This window comes from Etheostoma spectabile, chromosome 6 (genome assembly GCF_008692095.1).
Source record: "Etheostoma spectabile isolate EspeVRDwgs_2016 chromosome 6, UIUC_Espe_1.0, whole genome shotgun sequence".
Taxonomy (NCBI): Eukaryota; Metazoa; Chordata; class Actinopteri; order Perciformes; family Percidae; genus Etheostoma; species Etheostoma spectabile.
In genome coordinates this window covers 21,494,866-21,522,047 of record NC_045738.1, presented here as the reverse complement: position 1 = coordinate 21,522,047, position 27,182 = coordinate 21,494,866, and the positions used below count along the sequence as shown (strand labels likewise).

General features: G+C 41.2%; 5 protein-coding genes across 8 annotated transcripts in view; 2 read left to right on the top strand and 3 right to left on the bottom strand.

Annotated features, from left to right (window-relative positions):
• vps13b (vacuolar protein sorting 13 homolog B) overlaps positions 1 to 5,994 on the top strand; it is a 354,534-nt gene extending 348,540 nt beyond the window's left edge. Inside the window, exon 69 of one of the 2 annotated variants that reach the window (XR_004332501.1) lies at positions 5,983 to 5,994. The gene's annotated coding sequence lies outside the window, so the exon portion shown is untranslated. Of the gene's footprint in view, positions 1 to 2,964; positions 2,977 to 5,982 lie in introns of those variants that run through there. The other variant, XR_004332502.1, reaches the window with a different exon arrangement.
• Positions 1 to 16,255, bottom strand: part of LOC116690870 (regulator of G-protein signaling 22) — a 17,844-nt gene extending 1,589 nt beyond the window's left edge. Inside the window, exons 1-17 of the mRNA XM_032518072.1 lie at positions 16,207 to 16,255; positions 15,355 to 16,108; positions 15,075 to 15,236; positions 14,014 to 14,200; positions 11,471 to 11,593; positions 11,158 to 11,259; positions 8,833 to 9,027; positions 8,257 to 8,349; positions 7,763 to 7,944; positions 7,375 to 7,537; positions 4,855 to 5,019; positions 3,518 to 3,586; positions 2,715 to 2,873; positions 1,835 to 2,014; positions 1,584 to 1,757; positions 1,152 to 1,298; positions 750 to 849 (exon numbers count right to left, since the gene is read on the bottom strand). Coding sequence (XP_032373963.1) covers positions 750 to 849; positions 1,152 to 1,298; positions 1,584 to 1,757; positions 1,835 to 2,014; positions 2,715 to 2,873; positions 3,518 to 3,586; positions 4,855 to 5,019; positions 7,375 to 7,537; positions 7,763 to 7,944; positions 8,257 to 8,349; positions 8,833 to 9,027; positions 11,158 to 11,259; positions 11,471 to 11,593; positions 14,014 to 14,200; positions 15,075 to 15,236; positions 15,355 to 16,108; positions 16,207 to 16,255 — 3,004 coding nt within the window. The remainder of the gene's footprint in view (positions 1 to 749; positions 850 to 1,151; positions 1,299 to 1,583; positions 1,758 to 1,834; positions 2,015 to 2,714; positions 2,874 to 3,517; positions 3,587 to 4,854; positions 5,020 to 7,374; positions 7,538 to 7,762; positions 7,945 to 8,256; positions 8,350 to 8,832; positions 9,028 to 11,157; positions 11,260 to 11,470; positions 11,594 to 14,013; positions 14,201 to 15,074; positions 15,237 to 15,354; positions 16,109 to 16,206) is intronic.
• Positions 16,256 to 16,951: 696 nt separating this feature from the next.
• On the bottom strand, positions 16,952 to 18,123 carry LOC116691538 (regulator of G-protein signaling 22-like). Its single transcript, XM_032519243.1, has 5 exons — positions 17,793 to 18,123; positions 17,670 to 17,698; positions 17,470 to 17,532; positions 17,205 to 17,387; positions 16,952 to 17,075 (listed from the first exon to the last, which is right to left on the bottom strand). The coding sequence occupies exons 1-5, from the start codon at positions 17,812 to 17,814 to the stop codon at positions 16,986 to 16,988; spliced, it is 387 nt and encodes a 128-aa protein (XP_032375134.1). The 5' UTR covers positions 17,815 to 18,123; the 3' UTR covers positions 16,952 to 16,985.
• Positions 18,124 to 18,279: 156 nt separating this feature from the next.
• Positions 18,280 to 23,201, bottom strand: fbxo43 (F-box protein 43). 3 transcript variants are annotated; one of them, XM_032519242.1, is made up of 7 exons: positions 22,965 to 23,026; positions 21,808 to 21,826; positions 20,953 to 21,766; positions 20,056 to 20,811; positions 19,544 to 19,646; positions 19,058 to 19,252; positions 18,280 to 18,904 (listed from the first exon to the last, which is right to left on the bottom strand). In XM_032519242.1, the coding sequence occupies exons 3-7, from the start codon at positions 21,753 to 21,755 to the stop codon at positions 18,656 to 18,658; spliced, it is 2,106 nt and encodes a 701-aa protein (XP_032375133.1). In that variant the 5' UTR covers positions 21,756 to 21,766; positions 21,808 to 21,826; positions 22,965 to 23,026; the 3' UTR covers positions 18,280 to 18,655. The 3 variants fall into 3 exon arrangements, with proteins under 3 accessions (XP_032375133.1, XP_032375131.1, XP_032375132.1); XM_032519240.1 differs by having other exon boundaries at positions 20,953 to 21,826; positions 22,956 to 23,201; XM_032519241.1 differs by lacking the exon at positions 22,965 to 23,026 and adding an exon at positions 21,998 to 22,168 and having other exon boundaries at positions 20,953 to 21,826.
• The window catches only part of spag1b (sperm associated antigen 1b), a 25,973-nt gene continuing 21,848 nt past the window's right edge, over positions 23,058 to 27,182 (top strand). Inside the window, exons 1-9 of the mRNA XM_032519236.1 lie at positions 23,058 to 23,279; positions 23,589 to 23,739; positions 23,964 to 24,123; positions 25,220 to 25,342; positions 25,428 to 25,492; positions 25,646 to 25,758; positions 25,878 to 25,983; positions 26,181 to 26,311; positions 26,560 to 26,666. Of these exons, the coding sequence (XP_032375127.1) occupies positions 23,591 to 23,739; positions 23,964 to 24,123; positions 25,220 to 25,342; positions 25,428 to 25,492; positions 25,646 to 25,758; positions 25,878 to 25,983; positions 26,181 to 26,311; positions 26,560 to 26,666 (954 nt within the window). The 5' untranslated portion in view covers positions 23,058 to 23,279; positions 23,589 to 23,590. The remainder of the gene's footprint in view (positions 23,280 to 23,588; positions 23,740 to 23,963; positions 24,124 to 25,219; positions 25,343 to 25,427; positions 25,493 to 25,645; positions 25,759 to 25,877; positions 25,984 to 26,180; positions 26,312 to 26,559; positions 26,667 to 27,182) is intronic.

The following is a 27,182-nucleotide window of genomic DNA, read 5'->3' as shown; positions in this document are numbered from 1 at the left end:
ATAATGGATCCATGTTCTCATTCTGTTTACGACAAATTCTGGCTACCATCTGAATGTCTCAACAGAAATCGAGACTCATCAGACCAGGCAACATTTTTGCAGTCTTCAACTGTCCAATTTTGGTGAGCTCTTGCAAATTGTAGCCTCTTTTTCCTATAGTGGAGATGAGTTGTACCCGGTGGGGTCTTCTGCTGTTGCAGCCCATCCGCCTCAAGGTTATGCGTGTTGTGGCTTCACAAATGCTTTGCTGCATACCTCGGTTGTAACGAGTGGTTATTTCAGTCAAAGTTGCTCTTCTATCAGCATGAATCCGTCTGCCCATTCTCCTCTGACCTCTAGCATCAACAAGGCATTTTCGCCAACAGGACTGCCGCATACTGGATGTTTTTCCCTTTTCACACCAATCTTTGTAAACCCTAGAAATGGTTGTGCGTGAAAATCCCAGTAACTGAGCAGATTGTGAAATACTCAGACTGGCCGGTCTGGCACCAACAACCATGCCACGCTCAAAATTGCTTAAATCACATTTCTTTCCCATTCTGACATTCAGTTTGGAGTTCAGGAGATTGTCTTGACCAGGACCACACCCCTAAATGCATTGAAGCAACTGCCATGTGATTGGTTGATTAGATAATTGAATTAATGAGAAATTGAACAGGTGTTCCTAATAATCCTTTAGGTGAGTTTAGAAGTTTTACTAAGACTTGACAGTCAAAGGGGTGTGTGTGAGTATGTGTGGGGGTGTGTACCTGAGGCTATGGAGAACGATGCTTCCAGGTGACTCTGTCTCCTCAGCAGCATCTCCTCTCTCTTCAGAGCCGCCATGTACTTGGAGTAGGACCACGACAACTGAGGGAACATTTCCAGAAATCCAGTCAAATCGAATGTGATTAAAAAAATGGTTCAATTAGGCGATCGGGTTTCTCCTTTTATAGTCTGTGGTTGGAACTGATGAGGCCTCGTTTAGACTTCCTGCTGTAATTGAGTTTATTTTCATCACTGCAGTTTCTTTTAATTTAAATATGTGTGCTTTCAGATAGCTATCAAAAGGAGATAATCTGGACTTAATCTGGTTTGGCTCCCATCTTAACGTATGATGCATTCTATACAAACATCTTCAGCTCTAAATTAATTATGTTTATGCTCCTTACCGACTGTGTGGGAGACAGCAGCACTCTGCTTTGTGTCCTCGACTGTTTTTTATCACTTCTCCCCTCATGTTCTTCTTCTACGTCATCTTCGTCAGCCGTCTCCTCCTCCTCCTCTGTGAAACTGGACTCTGACCTCCCCAGCTCTTCCTAAACAAAAGAGGGGCAGACTGATTGGTTAGTTTTTACCAATTATACTATATATAATCCTATCCTTTTATCAACACTATTGCAGTAGTATTAAGTCTAGTCAAGTTTATTTATATAGTCCATTATCACAAATCAGCCTCAGAGGGCTTTACAATCTGTACAGCCAACGATACCCTCGACCCTTTGACCCTCGCATCGGACAAGGAAAAACTATTGGGGACTATAATCACATTTGCATCAATTGCTCATCATTCTTTATTCCTTCAGTATTGACTGTTTCCTCACTTGAGCTCGCCTCATCTCCTCTTCCTCCTCCTCCTTTCTCCTCTGTCTCCGGACGCTGGCTCTGTGTTTCACTCGTTTCTCCTGCAGGAGAGGAAGAAGTTGCTCCTCTTGGACACTGCCGCTCAGCTCTTGAAACTCGGGCCAAAACTTCAGCAAAGCACTGAACACAGACATCTACAAAAACAGAGAAAAAAACCGCACACATTAGCCTACATACTAGGCAAAATACAAGACAGACAGACAGACTCTACCTGTGCCTCTCTGAAGATGTAAGGACCCAGCTCATGGCGTTTGTCCAGAACGTGCTGGGCCTGTTCAGGAGGGATGTCTATCTGCAGAGCGGGGGGCATGGAGGAGTTGATAAAACAGTTAATGATGGTGGAGATCTTCTGCTCGATGGTGGCCTCATCACTGTGGGAGTGACAGAGGTCCTGCATACAGGAAGAGGGGACAGAGGAGAAATGAGGGCTAGGAAATGTGTGGTAAGACCTATTTTATAGGAGATCCTACGGTTACTAAAATGTTTGGAACATCACTGGAATTGATATTTCAGCTATGAAAAGGTTTTATTTGGATTAAGATGAGGGTCCTCATTTAAGATCCAAGTGACCTGAGGGTAGAAGCTCCTCCTGAGCCTCTCAGTGCTGGCCAGTATATTAAAGTATTCCTAGATTTCTTTTCTCGATTGACTTTTATAGTTAAAGTGGCTATGTGTAACTTTCTGTTTGTGTTGATTCTAGCGGCTGCTTTGGACAAAAGCGGTTGTTTTTTTACCACACCTGCTGTCAAACTACTGAGTTATTGTTACCGGGAGGTCATATAGTCAAGATTAACATTTTATATTTTAATATTTTCAAAAATCATGTTGTGACTGTGGGAAAAATCGGCAGAGACATTAATAAAACGTTAGACTGGTTTGCTGTTAAAGGTCATTTATAATCATCAGATCTTCATTCAATTATTCAATTAGAGTTTCAGAAACACTAAATGTTACATAGCCTTCAGTAACTTTATTATGGAGGGACACAGGAAAGAGAGGAAGTCGAATGGCAATCTCAGACCCGATGGCGTTGCAGCCATACCATGTGACCCACCAGCACATCATCCGCCAGGTATTTTTGCTTCTTTTACCTTGTATCTCTGCACCTCCAGCCAGAAGAGCACATCGTTTTCTAGGAAGTCTCCCTTCAGAGAGACAAAGTGCTGGAACTGAATACAAGTGACAGGGTTGAGTAGGATCCGTCGAAACAGCAGTATCTCTTTTGAGGAACTCATCCACAAGCCTTCCGCCTGCAAGGACACAGCAGAGCGATGGTAGGTTCGGAAGGACACTGTAAAATGGTTAACATTTTCCGGAGAGAGAAAAATCTCTCAGCGATAGATACAGTACATAATCGTCTACTGATGTGTAAATATTATAACAACCATATGTGTGCAGCGTACAGTAGAAGATGTAGTACAGGGTGCTCCTAAACAACAGCAGTAACGATGATCTGTGACCTATGAGCTACAGTCTTAGCTCACAGAAAACTGAGATAATGTTACTTTCCTTTATTTAGAATACCAGCCAATGATGAGATAATGATCATAAAGACGATAGTCCCAATCACGTATGAAAACTCCTTCCTGTAATCATCCTACTTGAAAAGTAAAAACATTCATGTTTTATATCTGTGTTCTGCTTTGGAGCTGAGACGAGGGGCTGCCTGGAAAGCACTCCAAACACTATTAAAGGAAGGTTAGTAAGGCTGATGCTTTAATCTTATTTATCCTGGATCCAATTTGGGAAAACTAACCACAAGGCCAAAATGGTGTTTGACAAAGCCAGTGCTTGGAGCCAAGTCATGAACTAAATCACACATGCTTTCAGGCCAGGAAATGCCTTATTTCTCTCCATTCAAAATATCCAGCTTCCCCAGAGGAGTTCTCCTTACCTTCCAGGCTTCTCTCCTCGCTCTGCGTCGACGGTAGACGTGCTGCGAGAGGCTGTCTGCTGCTTGGTGCTGCTGCTAACACATACACACACGTCAAAAGTCAGAAACTGAGTAAACTAGGATTAACACAGACACTGCACACCTCTTAAACCTCTCTACTCTGCTGCTCTTTGTCATTGGCAGTAACTAAAGCTCTCTCTCCTCTTTTACCTTCAACCTTCCCTCAGTCTTTATTTCCTCTTAGAGAGATCTTTACCTCTCTGACGTCCTCGGTCTCCCACCTCTGGTCTCCTCCATCCTCCTCTTAACCGTCTTTTCCACATCCTCCTCCAGCATGTAATGCTAAACTACGTCTCCCTCTCATTACTTAATGAGAGATTCTGTGTAACCAAACATAGTAAACTTGATAACATAATGAGGCAGAGCAGCGGAATCTGCGGTTTAAGTGCCACCTGATGAGGCAACCTGAGAGAGTGACAGTGTCTGGTGGTTTCTCACATAGCAGAGACACTAATGTGCTCTAATGTCTGTTCACTCTCACAGCCAGCAGCAGGAATCTGATGCTATTATGGCAATTAATATTAATATAGACAGTTAATATGTCAATAAGTATGGGCCAAAATTTCTTCCACTTTTTCAATTCTGTGAATACAAACAATAAGAAAGGAGTGCACTGTAATGAATGACAAATAATCTGAAAACAAACCAACATTATTAATACTACAGTGGCAAAGATTAAACGATTAGTTGTCAACTACTAAATTATTCGTCAACTATTTAGAAAATCGATTCATTGGTTTGGGTGGGTTTTTTATGAAACAAGAAAAGATTCTCTGATTCCAGTTTCTTAAATGTGACTATTTTTTGCTTTTCTTCACCTCTCTATGACAGTAAACTGAATATCTGACTTTTGGAAAAGACAAGATATCTGAGGAGGTCATCTTGGGCTTTGGAAAACACCAACATTTTGCACCATTTTCTGACATTTTATAGACCAAACAACTAATAATCTAAATCTTAATCTAAAAAATAATCAACAGATTGATTGACAATAAAAAACAATCATTAGTTGAAGCCCTAATCAATACTTGTATCCTGCCTGAAAACAGTCATGTGTTATGTATAGAAAAGCTAAGAATAGTTATAAAGTAGCTACAAGCTATTAATGGACTTCAGTTGAAATGCATCAAAACCTCATGATCATTGTTTTTAATACTTAAACAATTTGTATGTTTTTCCTAAATGGCAAAAAAAGCTTATTTCTTTATGTGCTTTAAGTAACTTCTGTTCTGAGATGACCAATTAGTTGTGTTATAGTTAAGAATTGTGATGTCCACCTTTGGTTTGTGTTTCAGTCGCTCTGTGAACTCTGCTGTGGACAGAAACAGAGGCAGCCACTTTTTCTCAATGTGACTCCTTATGATGTCCTGAATCTCCACAACCACTGGGTTCGAGGGACATTCTAGCTTCAGACGCTCCAGTCCACCTGCCAGACGCAATATCTACACACACATACACACACAACACACAGTAGACAGTTAAAACACAGTAGAGGCAGATGGTTGCGTGTGTTATTGTGTTTGATATGAATGCTGAAGATGTCTAACAACATGAAAAACATATGAGGACTGACTGACTCAGAAAAAAAAAACTGCCCACAGTGGGAAAATCCTCCTTTCTGACTCCTGCTGTGCTCTGCATTCCCACAATCCCTCTGTTCTCTTCATCTCGCCTGTCTCCTTCCTGTCTTCATATTTTGATCTGGCCATGTCTAACTATTTATATCTCTTTTATATTTTCACTCATCTCATTATGCGCACATACACAGGCTTCAGAAATAAGAACCAGTTGTAGTGGGAGTCAGTAGATGAAAGGAGGCCAATCTGTGCCTGGATGACTGAGTGATTGAAAGAGTGAAGGGCCAAAGCAGTAAAGCTGTCAGTCTCCCTACATCCCTCACGCAGACAAGAACCAACGCTGAGATGCAAGAGCAGCAGCCAGACTCAATCCTACAGAGTTAGAAGCACTAGAAATGGCATCTTTACTCAAGTACAGTTAAAATAATTTTTTTAATGGTATTTATGATATAAGGGTGACAAATGACAAAGTTCATGCCCCAGAGTTGAACTTTGAAATTAGGGTCATCAATGGCCATTACTTTAATGTCATATAACAGTGCTTCCCAACTTGGGGTACTTTACCTACCAGTTGCCAGGATGTACACGGAAAATTGTAGAGTAGCTCTGCTAACTTGAAAAGTTGAAAGAAAATCTGAGCACTACCTGTTGCAATTGATGTAGAAATTGTTAGCTAAAGGTAATGGATAGACAGCTAGCGTAGCTTGGTATCAGCAAAACTGTTGAAACGATTACTGCTAGCTAGAAGCAACAGATAAACATTTGAAATATTTGGCGTTAGCTTAATCTGGGTCAACAGAAGTACATTTCAGGATAACTGCCTGGTAGCCAGTACATGTCCATCCCCTTACGCTCTCAGTGTGTTGCCGTACTAAAACTCTGTTCACTTCTGTGAACAACAAAGTTTGAGCTAGCAAGCTATGTGCTAAAAATGTGAGGTTTTGGAGATTTGGATCGTGCAACAAGGCAGGCCTGCTTGGTTCTTTCGGGGAATGATTGAAAAGTTTAACAAAGAATATGTTGGGTTTTTACTATCTGCCGTTTTGAGACCATACACACAGCGTTCCACTGTTACGAGCAAATTACATTCAACCATGTATCCAGCTTGTTTAAATAGCTAATTTTACTGCATTGTGAGAACAGTTAACTTCATTTAATATTGTATGTGGTGTTTTCTTCTGAGCGGTGCAAATGTTCCACCAAAACAAGTTCTTCCCGAGACCATTTTGATGATTGTGATTGGTTTAAAGAAATGCAAAAACCCAGAGTGTTTTTTTTCTCCTATCCCAGAATGAATGTGTTGAGGAGCCAGACCTTACTCCACATTTCTGTGGCGACAGGACTGGCAATGCGCGACTAGCTAGCTAGCCAAACAGAATAGATAAATGGTTGAAATAGTTATAGTATTACCCATTTGAAATAGTTTCTGCCAGCTTTCAGCTTCTGCCACAAGTGGTAGTAGTACAAATGCAATTGATCAAACCAACCTATTAGTTTGCTTAATATAATTAATAATGTTAAATAACACCCAGCTTAAAATCAATTCCAATGAACACAACAGGAAAATGCAGTGATGTCACTGTAGGGGTAACATGAGTTTATCTGACAGGGCATTGGGCTTGGAACCACTACCCTATAACACATCTTTTCTGTGACCATATAATAAATACTACACAGTAACAGTCTCTGGTAAGAGAAAATCTACTCATCCTAGCTCTACACAGACTGCCATCCTACAGTAATCCTGGATTTCAGAAACCTGATCTCAGACTATAAATGTCAGGAGAGATTTCATCCTACTGTCATTGTTACTGGAGCTAGTCTTTTTTTTTTATCTTTCTAGATCAAAACCACACTCTTCCCCTTTTTCTTCTTTTAATTCTAACCATGTCCTCTCATTCCCCGTTTCCCACCGACACCCTGCTGTCAGAGCTGTCAGCATGAAGTCTGCAGGACGCCAAAGAAGGGGATGGGAAAAAGCAGCCTCTGTTTATCAAATCTGGATGTTGAGCCCCAGCTGGAGCTCACATCTCGTCTTGGGATGGTCATGTCATGGGCACCGTATTTTTGCCGCTGTCTCTCTAATGCTTTCACATTAATTGACATTGTTGTTGACAATAATTCAATATCAATGGAGATGTGACAATCCCAAAAATTGATAAACTGGGCTTCCCAGTTGTTCTTTGTTGTTTTTTTAAATCATGTGATTGACTGACGTACATCATTCTGTTGTTCTGTTGTGGCGGGGCTGTCAGAGCCAAAGAAGTACTTGCTGTTGAGGTATTTGGTTGCAATATGAGACGATCTCTCCTGTCTGACAGCCTTGTCTTTCTTTGGAGTCCTCCTGTATTGCTCTAAATCCAACCAGCATGCCAGATGGATGCTGAGAAGAAACACACATGTTCAGAACAACCATGTGATTTTTGCAGAAACCTCCATTGAATATTGCAAACATCTTGCAAACAATACACTTTCTGTGCATTTGTATACCTAATTTGAATGTGAATAGTACATACATTGTCTATACATATTTAGGTAAAGTGGAGGAATTAAGTCTGAACAAAGGACAACAGACTGATATACTTTATATGAGTGTTATACTGGTCACCTGGCATCCTGATTCTGTAGAAAGGACATAAAGTGCCCAATCTCATGGCGGTGACGAAGTAAGGAACCTAGACGGTAACCTTGGTAATTGGGAGACACTTTGGACCAAGAATCAGTCACCTGTGGGCTCTCTGAGAGGGAAGTAATATGAGAGGGAAATAGCATGGACCTGCACTGCTCCGCCTGTACAGAAGACACGGCAGCAGAGGGGAGAGAAGAAGTGACAAACATGGAACAAGAAAGAGATAAATAAGGTGTGGAATAAAACCCATAATGGTAATATTTCCACGTCATCATATGACACCATTGTAAATGGCACGTTCAGGCCAAGTAATATAGGCTTGGACTAGTAGATAACCAACATTGTTACTTAGCCATACATCAATCCTGGATAAAGGCCATTTTCAAATTGTTGATATTTGCTGTTTTATGCTCACATGTGTGTGTTTATGATTATGAGCTGCAGATTTTATAAATCTGTTGATGCTGGCTGACCTGTTTCAGTTGGCGCTCTGATTCCTCGTACAGACTTTGGAGTTCCCTGTACTCCGGACTGTCGACATAACGCACCTCCTCCTGCATACACACCTGGACACAGAGACACAGACAGACAGAGACACAGACATACAAAGAGACAGCCAATTAAAGCTGAAACAATTAGTTGATTAATCAATTAGTCAATAAAAAATATATATATTTAGCAACTTTTTTGATATTAGATTCATTATTTAAGTAATTGTCCAAGCAGAAATGCCAATGCCATTTGCTTGTCTCTGAGAATTTGCTGCTTTTCTTGGTTTCTATCATTATATTTCATTGAATATTTGGGGGTATTCATCAATATTTGGACTTTTGGCCGGACAAAACAAGACGTTTAATGACATCTTCTTGTGCCCTCGGACATTGTGTAATTCTTTCACGTTTTGTTTATGTTTAATACACCAAATGATTAATCAAGAAAATAATTAGTGTAATCCGTACACCTTTGTGCTAGCTGGAAATTTACTAAAGGAAACCCACTTCCACCAGGTAAACGGGAAGTGAATTAAACTGTGTGTGTACTGTGGTTACCGTCTGGAAGGACTTTTCGTCCCTGCTGACCAGCAGAGTCCACGGCTCCAGCAGGATGTTCAGTGTGTGCTCCGCAACCTTGTCAAACAGCTCCTCAAAGGCGGGGATCAGCTGGTCGTACACCTCCCTTCTGATCTCCTCATCGACATCAACTCTCCTCCTGGCAGAGCTGGAAACATAGGTGGAGTAAAGGAGCTGAGGAGAAAAGGAGTTCATAAAAATGTCATCACTTCAGAAACATTTCTCCTCGCAACCACCATCACTTCCATCATCACCATTGGTCAGTGTGCTTTCATACACAATATTCACTATCTCTCATCACTGCTGCCATCACACTACATAAATGTCACTCAATGAACCCTCTTGGCCACGTTACTATGGAAAGACCATCTAAATGTCATTCCTTTGGTGAACTAAAAGGTTAACTGAAGGAAAATAGATCTCACTTTGAGGTTCTGGACCGGACCGCTCAGCTTTCCTCCCTGGTCCAGCTGTAGCCAGACGGGGTGATTCTGGGTGATTGGACTGGCGCTGGGGGGGGGATGACTCACGTGTTTTTATAAACTTTTAAATTTCTCCACTTAGTGAGGGGTAAAGAGGGCAGAGAGAAGCAGAGGGGAGTACGGGAGTGGCAGTACAAGAGAGCATGCATACAGCATGACTATGTATTTCATTACCGGTTTATTCTCTGCAAATAGAATTCATTTTTCCATGGCGTCTTTTCTAAAAGGGGCCTCTTTATCTCTCTGGATATTGTTTTCCATTGTAAAACATCTTAATTTGAGTTTTAAATTAGATATAAACATTTTTACCATTTCTTTCCTTTACCCATTTGGTTGTTTTTTTTTAAATTAGATACTGCAAAGTTGGCTTTAGCAGCAAAATCTTATCTAAGAAAAAAATCGAAAACAATTTGATGTCTGGAACAGTGTGTTGGTATTTTTTTGGCAAAAAGAAAACAAAGACGGACCAGGGCACCAAAAACTACGCAGCCTGGACACGGCTCTTATAATAATACTTATGGTTTGGGTGTTTGCTTTGTTTTCTTTTCCTCCTTGGATTTTTTGTTCTGTCTTGTCACCTTGTGTTCGTATATTAGTTTCATCACTGGTCTTTTGTGTTCCCCTGTGAGTGTCTGTATGTTCTGTTTCCTGTTTTATTTTGAAGTCTGGTTTCTGTCTTGTCTAGTCTCTAGTTTTACTTCTTGCCCGTCTGATTATCCTGCCTTGCCCTAATGTGATTCACCTGATGTATCACCTGTTCCTTGTTACCTCTTGTATTTGCCTCTGTGTTCCCGTTGTCTCTTGTCATATCGTTTTGTGACTCAGTCTGCGTACTTCTGTTTTTGTTCCCACTGCATATTCCTGTTTGTTCCCGTTCCTGTGGCCTTTGGTTTTCCCTGTGAATTTTTCCATGTCCTTGCTCTCTGTTTTTGCCTTGCCTGTTTTCCCTGGGCCTTTTGTGGATTTTTTGTATTTCTTGACTTTGTGTTTTTGCTTTTACGATAAATTTGTGTGTTGAACTCTTTTTTTTTTAATAAATCTGCAACTAAACCCTCTCCTGCCTTCCTCATCCTTGCATTTTGGTCCTCATTCCCAGCACCCATCGTAACACTAATACAGTCATATTACATTACTTTTTTTGTAAAGAAAACACCTTCTGGATTATTTAGATAAAAGTGCTTATTTGTCCTCTTTTTAGAGGTTTATTCTACTGATACTTCCAAACCCTGACTGGCGGGGTAAAAAGCCTGGTGAATTGGTGCAAATTTAATAATTTCAGCCTGTTCTCGCATAGTGTAGAGAAACTTGATCCATTTACTAGCTATATTAACAATACCGTCCAAAACGGCATTACGGCACTCTGGGACAACTTCGATACGGGACCTATATGATAATATTTAACAGAACTATATATTATATCCAAACAAGCCTTATTGATAAAGTTGAAGATTATAATATTGATATAAAACACTACCTGCCATTTCCCTCAGGAATTTAAAAAAAAAAAAAAATTTTAATTTAAATCTTTTTATTGATCCCCAATGGTGCTCAACAGCAGTGCCCAGGAGGTGAAGTGGCATACTTTTTGGTCCACACGGGGACTTCAACCAGTGACCCTCCGGTTCCCAACCCAATTCCCTATGGACTGAGCTACTGCCACAGTACTGTGTGTGTGTGTGTGTGTGTGTGTGTGTGTGTGTGTGTGTGTGTGTGTGTGTGTGTGTGTGTGTGTGTGTGTGTGTGTGTGTGTGTGTGTGTGTGTGTGTGTGTGTGTGTGTGTGTGTGTGTGTGTGTGTGTGTGTGTGTGTGTGTGTGTACTGACCTGTGCTTCTCTCTGTACTCTGTAGGGATCAAGTCCATCCTGATAGAACAGCTCATAGTAGAGCTGCAGGTCAGTCCAAAAGTTAGCTGCATTCTCCCAAAGCTGAGACAAAAAAAAAACTATTAACCGTCATCATGTTTACCACATCAAATAATAAAGTGTATACTTACGATGTTATTGCACCTCATTAAAGCTTTAGCGGTTAGCTCAATAAGAGTCAGCTCCACACATCTCTCTCTGTATTGCTCAGTATGTTCAGAAGAACAGTGTTTACAGAATAGAAGTGCAAACAATCCAGTAGCTTCTATTGTACCTGGTTTCCCGATTGTTCACAGAAGTTTGTGAAGTAAAAGCCGGCCCACGAGTCAACACAAAGAGCTTGTAACATCTTTTCCATTCTTCTGCTGCCCAGTAACTGACTTCTGCTAGAAAATAACTGATGAAATACATACACAGAAAAGAAACCTGTTAAAACAATTAACCCATACAAAAAAAAACTACATCTGCATTATTGGTTAATCTGCCAAAATAAAATCCCCAAGGTAATATTTACATGGTTTGTCCAACCAAAAGTGCAAAATCTTTATTATTATATAAAAAAGAAAAATGCAGCAAATCCTCATAGGAGGAGCTGGAAATAAATGTTTGTATTATTTTACATTGATAAGTATGTTATACTGATTTTCGGCACCTCCATCCATCCATCCATCTTCATCCGCTTATCCGGTATCGGGTCGCGGGGGCAGCAGCTCCAGTAGGACCCCAAACTTCCCTTTCCCGAGCCACATCAAGCTCCGACTGGGGGATCCCGAGGCGTCCCAGGCCAGGTTGGAGATATAATCTCTCCACCTAGTCCTGGGTCTTCCCCGAGGTCTCCTCCCAGTTGACGTGCCTGGAATACCTCCCTAGGGAGGCGCCCAGAGCATCCTTACCAGATGCCCGAACCACCTCAACTGGCTCCTTTCAACGCGAAGGAGCAGCGGCTCTACTCCGAGCTCCTCTCGATGACTGAGCTTCTCACCCTATCTCTAAGGGAGACGCCAGCCACCCTCCTGAGGAAACCCTTTCGCCGCTTGTACCCTTGATCTCGTTCTTTCGGTCAGGACCCAGCCTTCATGACCATAGGTGAGGGTAGGAACGAAAATTGCCCGGTAGTCGAGACGTTGCCTTCTGGCTCAGCTCTCTTTTCGTCACACGGTGCGATAAACAGAATGTAATACCGCACCGCTGCTCCGATTCTTCGACCATCTCACGCTCCATGGTCCCCTCACTCGCGAACAAGACCCAGTACTTAAACTCCTTCACTTGAGGTAAGGACCCATCCCTACCCGGAGAGAGCACTCCATCGGTTTCCTGCTGAGAACCATGGCCTCAGATTTAGAGGTGCTGATCCTCATCCCAGCCGCTTCACACTCGGCTGCGAACCGATCCGTGAGTGCTGAAGGTCACAGGCCGATGTGCCATCAGGACCACATCATCTGCAAAAAGCAGCGATGGATCCCGAGCCACCGAACTGCAACCCCTCCCCGCCCCGACTACGCCTCGATATCCTGTCCATATATATTACAACAGGATTGGTGACAAAGCGCAGCCCTGGCGGAGGCCAACCCTCACCTGAACGAGTCCGACTTTACTGCCGAGAACCCGGACACAGCTCTCGCTTTGGTCATACAGAGATTGATGGCCCTAAGAAGGGACCCCCTCACCCCATATTCCCGCAGCCCCTCCCACAATTTCTCCCAGGGGACCCGGTCATACGCCTTCTCCAATCCACAAAACACATGTAGACTGGTTGGGCATACTCCCAGGCCCCCTCAGGATCCTTGCGAGAGTAAAGATCTGATCGTTTTTCCACGGCCAGACGGAATCCGCATTGTTCCTCTTCATCCGAGGTTCGACTATCGGCCGAACCCTCCTTTCCAGCACCTTGGAGTAGACTTTACCAGGGAGGCTGAGAAGTGTGATACCCCTGTAGTTGGCACACACCCTCTGGTCCCCCTTTTTGAAGAGGGGAACCACCACCCCGGTCTGCCACTCCTTAGGCACCGTCCCAGACTTCCACGCAATGTTGAAGAGGCGTGTCAACCAAGACAGCCCCTCCACACCCAGAGCTTTCAGCATTTCTGGACGGATCTCATCAATCCCTGGGGCTTTGCCGCTTTGGAGTTGTTTGACTACCACAGCGACTTCCGCCAGGGAAATTGACGACAATCCCCCATCATCCTCCAGCTCTGCCTCCACCACAGAGGGCGTGTCAGCTGGATTTAGGAGTTCCTCAAAGTGCTCCTTCCACCGCTCTATTACCTCCCCATTTGAGGTCAACAAAGTCCCATCCTTACTGTATACAGCTTGGATGATCCCTCGCTTCCCCCTCCTGAGGTGGCGAACGGTTTTCCAGAAGCACCTTGGTGCCGACCGAAAGTCCTTCTCCATGTCTTCTCCGAACTTCTCCCACACCCGCTGCTTTGCCTCTGTCACGGCAGAGGCTGCAGCCCTTCGGCATAGTCTGTACAAAGTCTGTACGAGCCCTCACCACCAGATGGTGATCAGTTGACAGCTCTGCCCCTCTCTTCACCCGAGTGTCCAAAACATACGGCCTCAGATCAGATGAAACGATTATAAAATCGATCATTGACCTTTGGCCTAGGGTGCTCTGGTACCACGTACACTTATGAACATCCCTATGTTCGAACATGGTGTTTGTGATGGACAATCCATGACTAGCACAGAAGTCCAACAACAGACAACCGCTCTGGTTTAGATCAGGGAGGCCGTTCCTCCCAATCACGCCTCTCCAAGTATCTCCATCATTGCCCACGTGTGGCACCTAGTGGTATCATATACTAAATTTCCTACCTGTGTATGGACAGCATGGGGGGACTGGGCCAGGCAGGTGTCGGGGCGGAGGGGAGGCAGGCTCATAGAGCCATGGTGGGACTGTATATCTGATAGAGGGCTAACACACCACTCTGTCCACAGCTCTAGATGAGGGGAGTCATCACGTTCTTCCTGAACACACTGGGATGTCCAGAACCGAGGAACCCTGTGGGGGGAACGGGAAAGACAATTACCATGAAACTTTGAACTGGTCCCGTTGTTTGCAGCGTCTCCACTCGTCTAACAGTTAAATTGCCTCTCAAGCTGTCTGGGAGTTGCCACTATGACTATAGACAAAAAACCTGTTCCAATGCTAGAAATAAATATATATATATATATATATATATATATAGGGTTCAAACATGTCTACCAGCAGTCAAAATGCTATTGATGTTGTAAATGTCCAACCTTAGGAAACATCTGCAGGTATGTAAGTTCAGTCTTACAGTAACTGCAAGCAGTCATATTAAATAAAGTAAGGAATACATGCGTACCTTTTTATTAAAGACTCTTCTTTAATAAAAAGGTACGCATGTATTCCTTACTTTATTTAATGTAAATGTTGAAGTCTGACTTTGTGGTAGCTGTTCTTTAAAATCGTATTATTTATAATCTGAATTCATGTGATGAAGGATTTTCAAAGGAGTTTGCCAGTAGTCAGTGTTAAGTACTGCTCTAAGGTTAACACTGCCAGGTTTAAACATTTGAAAATGGTTAACAGTTGAAAACATTCATTGTAAAGTAATCAAAAAGTAAATAAATATAAAAAATGATATTTCTTAATTTAAAAAAATAAAAAAATAAAAACTTGTAATCTGTACCTTATTACATTTCCAAAGTTCTTCCCAACACTGGGTATGACTCACCGTAAATGAAAAGCAAATGACAAGGATGTTGCCCTACAGTATATGTAGTCTATCACAAAAGTAAAGTAGCAAGGCATATGCATGGACACACAAAATCTATAAACACTGCACACACAAATAGCATCTATGATTTATATATCAGGAAAATTGAATACTGTGAATTGTGAATCTCACCAGTAGTAGAGCAGAGACTCAACGAGCAAGGGCTGAACTGAGCACAGTTTCTCCTCTGTCCAGCAGGGGGAGGTATTCAGTCCCAGTCTGGACAGCAGCTCCACATTGAGACTGCTCTGGCTACTGCTCTGCAAGTACCGGCTCCTCATTTGGAGCAAATACCTGATTAAGACACCACATAAAAAAATGTATCCAAAGTGTTATGAGTTTAATATCAAACCATGACCGTTGAACACAGGCAGTTAGCTTTTTTGTATCAACAGTAAAAAGACCAAGTTACCTTTTCTTCCACTCTCGGTTCTGTGTAGCTCTCAATCTCTCTGTATCCATCCAGAGATTTAGCAGCTTCTCTCCTGGCGTTCCTTGCAAAAACTCCTTCAACTCATCCAAGCCTGGTCTATTGCCCTGGCAACGGGTACCATGGCAACAAATATCACAGATATTTCCCTGGTCTGTACCTCTACTCCCCATTTCCCTATACTTCTTAAAGCACTCTGTTGTTCCTTCTTCTCCACTTAGCCTCTTGCCTTCTTTAACTGTCTCTTTCTTTACCCCAACCCTTTCTGGGACCCCATCAGCTGAAGGCTGGCAAACATTACATTTACAGGATCCGTCTGTGCTGGTACAATTTGTCTGGTCCACTGCCTTGCTGGAACTGTCACAAGTTTTTGCCTGACTCTGACTATCAATCACGTACAGTGCATTGTTAAGCACCTGTTTAACCACTTGGGCAGCCAGGTACCCCAGCTGCCCTTCAGAAGACTCATGAGTCTGGCTACTGAACTCTTTGAGATGCTGCTCCTCTGAGCGGCCAGCTGATGGCTCTGTGAAGTAAAGGCTCAACTCAGTTTTTGAGCTCTGGAGTTTCTTGTTTTTCTCACATTTCCGGTTAGAAGCGGAGGAACATGAGGACAAAGAGGAAAAGGTACATAGGTCCTCTGGCTCAGAACAGCTGGAGAAACATCTGGATGATTCACTAGATTTTGTGTTGATATTTTCTTTCTGGCCGGAGGGGAGATATGTAACGGTGTGCCCTGAACAGTAAAGAAACAGATCAGAATCCTTATATTTCTAACTTGATTTGAGCCTGCTCGTATATACAGTAAACATACATGTGTAAATGGAAACTCACATGATATATACCTTGTTTTGCTAAAATGTTCTCTTGAGAATGCAAGCATGTTGGGATCTTTAGTGCTTTGTTTTTTTCCTTGTCAAATTGGGACGCAAAACGTAGTTGTGGGGCTGACAGGGTGGTTCGGCCTGAACTGGCTCTCTTCCTCTGGCTAAAGATTGGGTTCCACTGAAACAATAACTTGGCTAGTCTGGGGAAGACCAGCAAAAAATGACACACCTCCAGTCACAGAATATACAAGCTTGCATTTTCTAAAAGCATTCCTTTTATGATAAAAAGGTTTTAATAGACATGGCTTTTGTTATTTCTGTATTACTATGTGTATGTCTAGGTTGCAGGTTAGCGTACAGGGATGGGACCCTTAGGCTTCGTGCAAGATGCAGGAAGTAGGGGAAGTCTTTAACACAATCACAAAAAGCGGCACAAAACCACAGTGTAATGCATTGTACTGCTAGAGGTTAACACTCTAATCACCGACAAATGCATTCTTTGAAATGATGATCATATGTGATAAGGTCACAGCTGACTAAAGCAAATAAACTTTAAAAACTAGGTTAGTACGCAATAATCTTTCATCTTATGGCAGAGCTGAGGTAATGAGAGCAAGAAAGAAACTGCATTAGCTATTAGAACAGATTGTTTCAAAAGTGAATGAGAAAAAGTGAATACTAAGTTTAGTAATAATATAAAAACATGTTATAGTAATAAGATAATGTAAACAACATAATCAATGGGAGGTGAAACTACATTTGTTTTTTTTACAAAAACAGCTTGTACTACCTGTATTCATTGTAGCAATCACTTTGAAGGAAAAAGGGCAACCTTTCTTCGATGATCCACTGAATTCCTTGCTCTCTGTCCAGGCACTGCAAAGGTCAGGGAGACAGATTCCTCAGGCCAACCCTCTAAATCTACATTACAGACTTTCTGCTCATTTTCAAAACTAAATATATCCAACTCCTGATTTTCAAATAAAGGAAGTATTCACTACTTACACAGATAGTATAATGGTTGTCTACTGGAGGGGTTTTGGCCAGGGCTGTGGGATCACCAGTAAGAAGTTGTGATTTGCTGCAATGTAGGACTGATCGGATTCTTCTGGAGACAAACTCAGCTTCTCCATTCACTACTTCAAACTGTCCGGACTCCTGATTGTACAGCAAAGCCTCTGGGAAAGACTGGAAATAGTTGAGGGTATTAAAAAAAGGTGTAAGGTTTTTGTCAAAACTATGCTAGAACTATACATTAAGACTTCTTTACCGGCAGACTTAAGAAGTCATTGAAGAAGTGAGCCAATACATCATCAGAGGCCAGAGAGTTCTCCTGTATGGAATTTAAGAATAAAATAGTACAGGAGTAAGGACTATCTAGTGGAAGAGGCAAAGTACAGACGTTTTGCCAAGCCCAAACTACTGTTACAGACTGACAGTTATAAAATATTAATCAAAACTTATACTCACAAAATTGCCAGCAGTAAGATGAGGAAACTCTTAAAAATACAAAGTCATAGTTGTTACCAAACCACCCCTCCTCCAAAGATTCAATACAAAAAAATTAAAACTTCTTAAAAGTACTCCTCTTACCTGTTGAAATTACTCCACACATTGTTCACATTAAAAATACAAACACCTGTACAGGTTTTTATAAACTGGCAACCCAGAAAGTCTAGTGGGAACGTCACATTTGAACATTCGGGCAGCCACAAACCTCTGTGTAATTACAGACACACTGCAGGTTGCTATGGAAGTAGACTCATTTTCAAAACACAGGGGGCGGTAAAAGTTTAACTAGGAAACAAAAAAAAAAGAAAATTAAAAAAAGAAGTTTGTTTATTCTTGCAGTTAAGACCCAAAAAATACTTTATTCCAAAGTATTCACAGAACATATATTACTATCTATTCTAGAATCACTCGCATGTTGTAAAAAAGTTAAATGAGATGACATTTTTGTTGCAGTTTAGAAAAGGTAAAGTCATACCACAAGAGGGCACCAAACACTAACAAATGTTTGTACAGATTACAATAGAAATTCACTCAAAAACACCAGTTATTTCACAAATGCAACATGTTAAAAAAACAAAAAACTAATTTATTTTAAAACTACTTTGAAAACACATTGGTAAAAGCTGAAAATCTCAGAGGAATTCCAAAAAACATTCTGTACAGTTGATCAATGTGTATGAAATAGTACATCAACAGCAAGATTCAATCACTGTTCTGCTGGCGAGACTTCCTTCACATTCATAATTAAAAACAAACAAGTAAGAACTGTGTTGAAAAAAAGGATGAAAATACAGTACAAGGACAGGCACAGACACATTGAAAAGTACAGATGTTGCGCTCATTTATCTGCTACAAATCAGTTTCCTTGTTGCTAAGCCATGAGGCAAAAAATAAATCCTAAAATGACCTCGGCATAATAAACAGGAATACAGTCCACTTTCTGCTCATAATCTTCTAACGTTGCGTTTGCTTTGAGCACTTCCTGGAAGTAGTATGTCCTTCTTGCGGCGGCCTACAGACTGGCTGCCACACTCTCTAGAGCCGTGGAAAGCACACAAGCAGGCTGTGCAAAACTGGAAACCACAGTCGGCTCTGCTGCATACACCCTCCCCTTTCACTGAGTGACACCTTGCGGGATGCTGACATCGAGGGCAAGGCTTGAGGCACTCATCATTGAATAGGGTTTTGGCAACCTGAAAGATTAAATAAAAACTTCCCTGAGTCATTCCTTTAATTAGAAACCCCATTCATCCTCCACTGAACTCCAATCAATACAAACTAATTCCAATACATCCAAACATTGCATATAATCTACGAAAACCTGGTGTAATCATTTAAAAACTCACTTCTAAAAACTTATCCTGTTTGTGGCTGCTGCCTGAATTCAAGGCATTGTGCTGGGATGGGGTTAAAGTGCTATTTCCTGACTGTGGGGTGCAGTAGCTGGACGTCCTAGACTGGGCCTGAACGGTCTTCAGGGCCGACCTCTTAAGCAGAGCGAGTCTGGTCTCTGCGTCCGGGACATGGGCAGCACCACCGAGCTATAAGACATCAGCGCCAAGTTAGAAGGTCATTTCAGGACTATTGGTCACTGTTAGTTGATATCCATATTGATTTTTACTATTCACATCAGACAGAAAACTGCTTTTATACTTGTTTCCCCCCCCCCCCACAGATGTTTTTCCTTTGCAGATAGATAGAAAAAACCCTGCTTGAGGAGGACCGCAAAGCCCCAGTGCACTCACAGTGCATGTAAACCCGTACATTGATACGAGACCCGCTTGTCATTGGCCAGCCATTAGCAATAGAGGCTAATATGGGCAAACTGTTACCTCCAGAGCAGCCTCCACTTCACTCAGGTGGCTTCTTCTCTTAAAACTAGCTCGCTTGTCTTGTTTGATGATTTTATTCCATGTCTTGCAAACCTGACCACACCTGCCCAACAAACAAATGCATGCATTAGACCAATATTTTCCACCCCCATTGAACCTTTGATACAGATATGTGTTGCTGTGACTGTTAAGTAGGCAATAATCAGGCTTTACGTTAATTTAATACAAATAATTTAATACAAATACAAAAAGCAAGTCTTGTGGTTTGTTCTAAGCAGTCATATTATGTATGAATACTAGATCATTCTGTAGGGTTTGATTTTATTCATGTATTTATCAATAACAATGCTGTCCTCACAAGTATTTATCAGTTAAATGAATCACAAATTGGAAATCAAACTACTGAACCTTTGAGAAGTAAGGAAGGTGTGCCCAGTCATACAGTAGATGCAACAAAAATATTAAAGCAAATTAGATTACTTTATATACAAGTAGAAAAGATGAACTCTTACATGTAGATGCTCTCAGAGGTCAGGTGGGTGAGGATGACAGCCAGGATGTGTCTGAGGTTCCTCTTCTTCAGTTCTGTGAGTATGTCCACCTTCCTCAGGCCCATCTTCCTGCCGATCAACCCTGCCAATGGCATGGTGGTCCTGAACATCACCGGGGTCTCAACTAATGCTGCTGTGGACTTCAGCTGCTCCTTTAGGCTTGGACTTTGGCCAAAAAACATGTGGGCTTTATAGTGGCACATGGCATGAACTAGCTGCAAAGCTGGAGTCAGAGAGAGATTGACTGGGGTTGTCCTGAGAGGAGTTACATCTGGATTAGCTAGATCTGTGCTTAGGGGTGTCATGTTTTCTGACCTTGTGGTCGTTTGTCTTAATGGGGTGGCATTCTCTAGTTTTGCAGAGGAGAAACTATCAGATGTCCTTATATTACAATATTTAGCGGAAAAGACACTGCAAGGGGTGGCACCGTCACCAAAAACATCATCTTCTTTAGAATGGCTGTGGCACTGATGAAGAGGTACACGCTTTTTCTCTGTTGGGTCTTCCTCTGACTGAGAACCCCCCTCCTTAAGTGTTGAAAGCCTTTGCTGACGCTGCAAACGGGAGCGCCGCTTTGCCTCTGCAAGATTTGGGGTTTCACAGTTTCCTCTGGAGGCAGAGAGCAGCAGCTCCTGGAATGAGCCATCATGGTCGACAAAAGAGTCTTGGGATTTATCAAGGGCCAGGGAACTAAAACCACTATCTTCACACAGAGACCTGTTTCAGGGTTAGAAGAGGGCTATTAGACACATGTTTACCAATTTAATGTAGGGAAAAATTGCTTTATTAATTGCTTCTCCAAGTATTCAGCTGGGAACATTTACAACATTTAGAGTCAAGTGTCAAAAAAGCACAAACCTGATGCATTTGGGTGAATGTGTGGAAGACGGTGTGCACAAGACACTTGAGCTGTCATTTAGGTTACTTGCCACAGCGCTGACTGGTGACTGAGAGTTTTCTATAGATGAGGCAGCAAGGGATTTGATAAAACGTGGAGTCTCAATATTATTTTGACCAGAGGCAGAAATACTCTCACTGAAATCTGCATCTGAGAGTGAAACTCTTCTCTCAAAACTGGAAGGGTAACCAGAGTTGAGTTTGCCATCTTCAAGAAGCGTGGAGGTCCTCACCTGTGTGAACAGGAGACGACGTTTCCTACCAGATAGTGGTAGATCATGGTCCGATTTTAAAGTGCTTGATGCTAAAGCCCCCTCTAGAGAGTCAAACGATACACTGAGCCAGTGTTCAGACCTGGCTCTGATGGAAGATTCCGTCTTTCTGGTGCATGGTGATTTTGCGTTGTCAATTTTGACATCTGTGGCGGGTTTGCACATTAGAAGTCTGTGTCGCAATGAGCTCTCTCTTTTGTAAACTTTAGGAGTTTCACACCAGCTTACTGACGATTGCCGCTGTGTTCCCCTCGAGTCTTTGCCCAAAGATCCAAACGGTTCCCTGATCCTTTCCTTAGGTGTGCCAGAAAGCCTGAGGTTCTCTTTAGGTGTTTCATTGTATTTTACTGGAGACAAAGACCGACAGGGGTCAACTCCATTGATTTGTTGCGGGCTGTGGAATAAACCACTGTATCCACTGTCAGAGCAGTCATAACCGTGCTGGCTTTTGCAGCTCTCAAGGTAGACATTTGATTCAGGAGTGCAATTCATTCTCCTCGTCCTGTGTGCACTTTTTTTTTCCCCATACACTGTGTTAACCAAGTGGTGATGATGTCACTGACCTGCAGACAACAAAAAGTAGTGAGTGAACCTACTCAAGGAAAACTGAGCTGCACGAACTGAGACTGTCTGGTAACTGACAAGTAAATTAAATCAAGAGAAATTTGCTAAATTGTTTGCAGGGTCTTCCCGGATTTCTAATGGATGACAGGTTCTGTCATGTTGGGACTCACTTTCTGATAAAAGATGAGTGATAAAATAATGTCGAAAGTATCCAATTCGTGCTCAGCGTGTATACCGTGGTAGCAGTTTGTTAAACACAAAGTGTCACAGAAAGTCAGCTGGTTCAACACCAAACATTCTCAGCTGTTTCATCTGCGTTGCTACGAGAGGGCGTGCTTTCGATTTAAATCCCCCGTCGATTGCTCTCTGGGATGCCGCTATAAAGTGAGCTATAGCCGCCAAAACGAACTAGCTAAACCTAGGCCTAAGCTAATTGACAGCGACTATGCTGATAGTAGACACCGAGGACTCAGACGAGGGTCAACAAGGGGGTGTGCCAAGACTATTTTATACCTAGTTCATTTCTCGTTACAACGGTTAACGTACAAAAAAAAAATAGCAGTTGCCAATTAATTCTGTGTGCCCGAAGTCCAAAAAAAATTGAAGTAATTGTTGAATTACACTTGCCAATCGATGCAGAATTAATCATAACGTTATTTAAATGCAGACTAAGCTTCTTCTTTTTTTAAATTTGACATAAAACCTAAACGCAGTAACGTTAGCTACTTCCTCAGGTCCCACAGACATTCAATAAAATAATTAGCATGATGCGAAAACACCTGTCAATTACCGAGTTATCGGATTCCATATTAACGTCACTTTGACCGTGTAATGTCATCCACGTTGATATAACAATCGATGTTACAAACTTAAAATAAGCATGAACACAAATATTATCAAAGAGCCATTAGGGTTTTCGTTCTTATGGATTATTTCCACCAACAGCTTGACATTTTCCGTTTATCCTTGAAGGTTGCGGTGTGACTAGAGTCAACATAGTCTAATAAACTGAAGTTATCAACGTTAGCCTTCTAAAACCGCGACCACTGTTGATTTTAAGGCAATGGCTTCCCAGAAATATGTCGTTAAATATATATCTTTATGTAAATTGCAAACAAAAATACTCACCGCTGGCTACCCTACATAAAACTGGGCTAACGTTAATGCATGGGCCGTGGACTCTATCCTATCGGCAACGTTTTTTCCTCCGCCTCAGTTTGCACCCCTTGTCGTCGCTTCTGTTTGCTACATATTCATCTGCAGGTAACGACCATAGACAGTTAAAGAAACGACCAGCCACGTTTTCAAATTTGGAGCCCTCTACGTTAGCTACGTGTTTCCGCTTTGGAGTGCAGCTTCCTTCCTTCCTTCCTTCTTTCTGTGTGTGGTTACCATAGTAACAGACCCCGAGTTGCAAAAACGAGTGTATCCAAAGAGGCCAAACAGCAGCAGGTAAAGCTATTTACCTTATTTTATGGCATTAAGTTAAGTTAACATGACGTTTATCATCTATAAGGAACACTGACATTGTTCTAAATGAAAATTCTGTATTGCCTTAACGTTAATTCCTCAAAGACGAACACATAACGTTAGGTTAATCCCGTTAATTTTCAAGTCTGTATTGTTAGTTAGTTAGCAAGCTAGCTGAGTAAGTTAACGTTACTATTATTATAATGTTGTTTTAGCTTTAGTGAGCGAGTCTGCTATTAACAGAACAACTTTGTTTAACATAATAACTGAGTGAACTGATACTCTTCCCAGATATGAGCGCAGAAGATCCAGGTTTCTTTCTTCAAAACCAGTCCACCAGAATTGGCTATAGTTGGAAGGTCCCTGTGGAGCACCTGGATTATGGTTACATTGAAAAATGCAAAGATGTTAAATACCTGGAGAAGATCTTGAGAGTACTGAGGTAAAACTCACATGAGGTGTGAAGAAATAGAATTTGATTTTCTGTTGCTGTGATTTAGCATTACAGTATATAAATAAAATTTAATTTAACGGAATTTTGCATGTTCATTAAATATTCTATTCCATATTGTTGGTTTGCTTTTCTCCACCATAAACGTGACTGGAATACTGCAAGGAATTTGTGCTTTCAGAAGATGTTTCTAAAATGTTTTACTTTGTGCAAAGATCTGGTGATGAGGGCATTTATCCTCATCTGATTAACTTCTGTGAAAGTCACTTGGAGAAACTGGACCCTACAAGCCGAGTTCTCAGGAAGGAAACCCCCGTGGCCACAGCAGCCAGCCTTCCTCATAATGAGTGGAGCCAAATTGTTGATGGGTTGAAGGCATGTTTCACATTATAGTACAATTTCTTTTTCATGCTCTCTTCTTTTATAGCCTTTTCTCATTTTGATATAAGTTTTTTTTCAATTGCCGGACGACAGTGGGCACAACTTGTGCAAAACTCTAACTACATTCTGCACAACGGCAGTTCATGTGGACCAAAACTCTAGTTTGTTTTTCCTTGCTTTAACATAGTTTTCAAAACCCTACACACGTATCCCATGGCTTTAACCTGCACAACACTGTGGATTTACAGCACTTTGTTAAATTGCTAACACACTGTTGTCACCACTGTTAACCACACATTCAAAACAGTACAGATTTCGGCCTGCTGCATTTCAAACACTGCTGATTGCAATGGTTTCTTGTTTTAGGCTTGCTGTATATACAGTATATAGGGAGAGCTCTTAAAGCCTTTTTTGGAAATATAGAAACACAAAATAAGAATGAAATAGTTATACATTGTACAGTTTGAGAGAAACAGGTAAAAGAGCAAAGATACCAATATGTCCAGGTACATACACAGTTGTCAAAATATGAAAACACTTCCTTTACTACAGTAAAACTGTGCACTTACTGTTTTTCTCAAAGTAATGGCGGTTTAAGCAATGGTAACAGCACAGTCATTTGTATTTATAGATAATGTAGGTTCATGGCAAGAGAAGACATCCAATTTGTTGATTTAAAAACACCTAAAACTTCTGGACTATTGAAATAAAAAGGAAAGAAAATAATTTCACTCTTTTCTTATAAAAAATATCGTTTAGTGTAAAGTCACTTAAATTATCTAAACTGTAAAGATGAAAAGTTTGTATTTTCTATATTGATGTTTGATGCTAGTGTTTTTACTCCTTGTGTTATGAGAGACCGTGCGTGTTTTCTAGGTAAGGATTGTTGATAGTGTTTGGCTGCACTGAGCCTGATTTGAGACATGTGAAGAGTTGTGTTGCTTGGAATGAATTTTGTAGGTGATGTGAGCTGTTTAATCAGGTGACTGTTGGTAGTGCAGACTGTAGTTAGAGTTTTACACATGTGGCTTCAGTTGTGACTACTGTTGTTTAACAATCAAAAAAACTGCAAATAATTTGTTCTTTACAGAGATGGCAAGAAGAAACCAAAAAGACTGAGACTTTACTGAAACAGCAGTCAATGTTTGATGATCTAGTGAAGGAAGATATGCCACCTATGAGAGGTTCCAATTGTTCCATTCCACTTAGTCAGGTAAAAACATTCTCCAACAATGTACGTAACATGCACATTTATGTACACAAGAAAAATACTAATATTAAGTCTTATGTCATCACAGACTTCAGTTCCAAAGAGGAATCTTTCAAAACATGCTGTCCCACGTGATTATCGAGAATGGGACAAGTGAGTCATTTAGTCTTTTATTTTGCTTATTTTTCTTTTATATTCAGAAGAAAGAAAAGGCCTTAAAAGGTCTTTGCTAAGCTTCTTTTATTACGTCGATCCACGGTTGATGCTGTTGTAAAGCATAATTTGCATGCATTTGAATATTTCCAGGTTTGATGTTGAAAAAGAATGTGAATCAATCGATGGAAATTCTGTCAAAAATGATCCAGCTGCTGTTATAAACACAGGACACCCAAAAATCAAGACTAAAGTGGATGCATCATGTAATGTATTCTGTATAGCAGCTCATCTTTATTTTGTGGTCATAGCAAAGTATTGTGTATACTTAAGTTGTGAGGGTATGTATCTAAAATGTGTGATCTCTATCTCTATATAATGACAGTGCTGACACAGCAGGAAAAGCTCCTTCTGTCAAATCGTGAAACAGACAAAGGCAATGAAGCTTTCAGAGCAAAGGATTATGAGGAGGCAGTTGCATACTATTCCAGGTCAGGCTCTTAAAACAACTCATTTGTTAAAAGCATTTTACATCTCCTAAGGGGATTACATTATGTTTCCTGTCATTTAATTAGACTCCTGTTGTTCATTTGGGTCTGATTCCATTCCCATTTAATGTACCTCAAAGTGTTTGTCCATTAACCCATTATAAATAAGGGTTTGTTTTATTTGTGCCCTTCTATTTCAGGAGCCTTTCCATTATACCAACATTGGCTGCATACAACAATAGAGCCCAGGCAGAGATCAATTTAAAGCAATGGCACAATGCCATGAGAGACTGTCTGAGGGTACTCAAGCTGGAACCAGGCAATAAAAAAGGTGCTTTCCTTTTTTTGTACAGTAGCACTTTAATGGATATACAAACAATGCAAACAGAAATATGATTATAGTGTTGGCAAAATTTTATGTTTCCGCTACCTCAAAAAACAGTTCATTTTGAAAACTCTTTTTCCAAATTTTTTCACATACTATATTTGCACAGCACAGGAGTTAACAGTAGCTTTTAATGTATTGTATGTAATGTCTGGAAACATATATACTGTATGTGATTTATTTTTCATCATCAGCCCTACTAAATCGTGCCAGAGTTTATAATCACATGGGCAACTTCCAAATGGCTGCTGAAGACCTGAGGATGGTGCTTCGGGAAGAGCCGCAGAATGCTGCAGCCACTGTAGGTGACGGAAGTACTGAGGCATGTTGATAACATGCCAGTAGCTGTTGTGTCCACTAGGTGTCACTGTATTTGTGTGAGATCAGGTGCTTAAAAAAAGCAGCTGCTGCAAGGTATTAATAAAATCATATGTAGTCTGTTATTACTGCAAATTGAGAATAGTGTTGCTTTTTCAATTGTTGTTAGCTTTTAATAGCTGTAGCTGTTAATGGTGAGCTCAGGGTGTATTTTATTTAGTCATCACATTGAGGACATTGTTAATATTATTATTAATTACAATAATTATGTATAAGGGATTTCAGTGTACAGTGGGTGAATGGGGAGATGTTGTTCCTTTTACTTTGCCACACAAGGTATTTTCTATAGCTCTGTGGAATATGGGTGATGATCACTAGATGTGCCACCTTTGCTGACTTACAGTGGGGCTCGAAAGTTTGTGCACCCCAGGTAAAAATTTGTATTATTGTGCATAAATAAGCCAAGAAAAGATGGAAAAATCTCCAAAAGACATCAAAT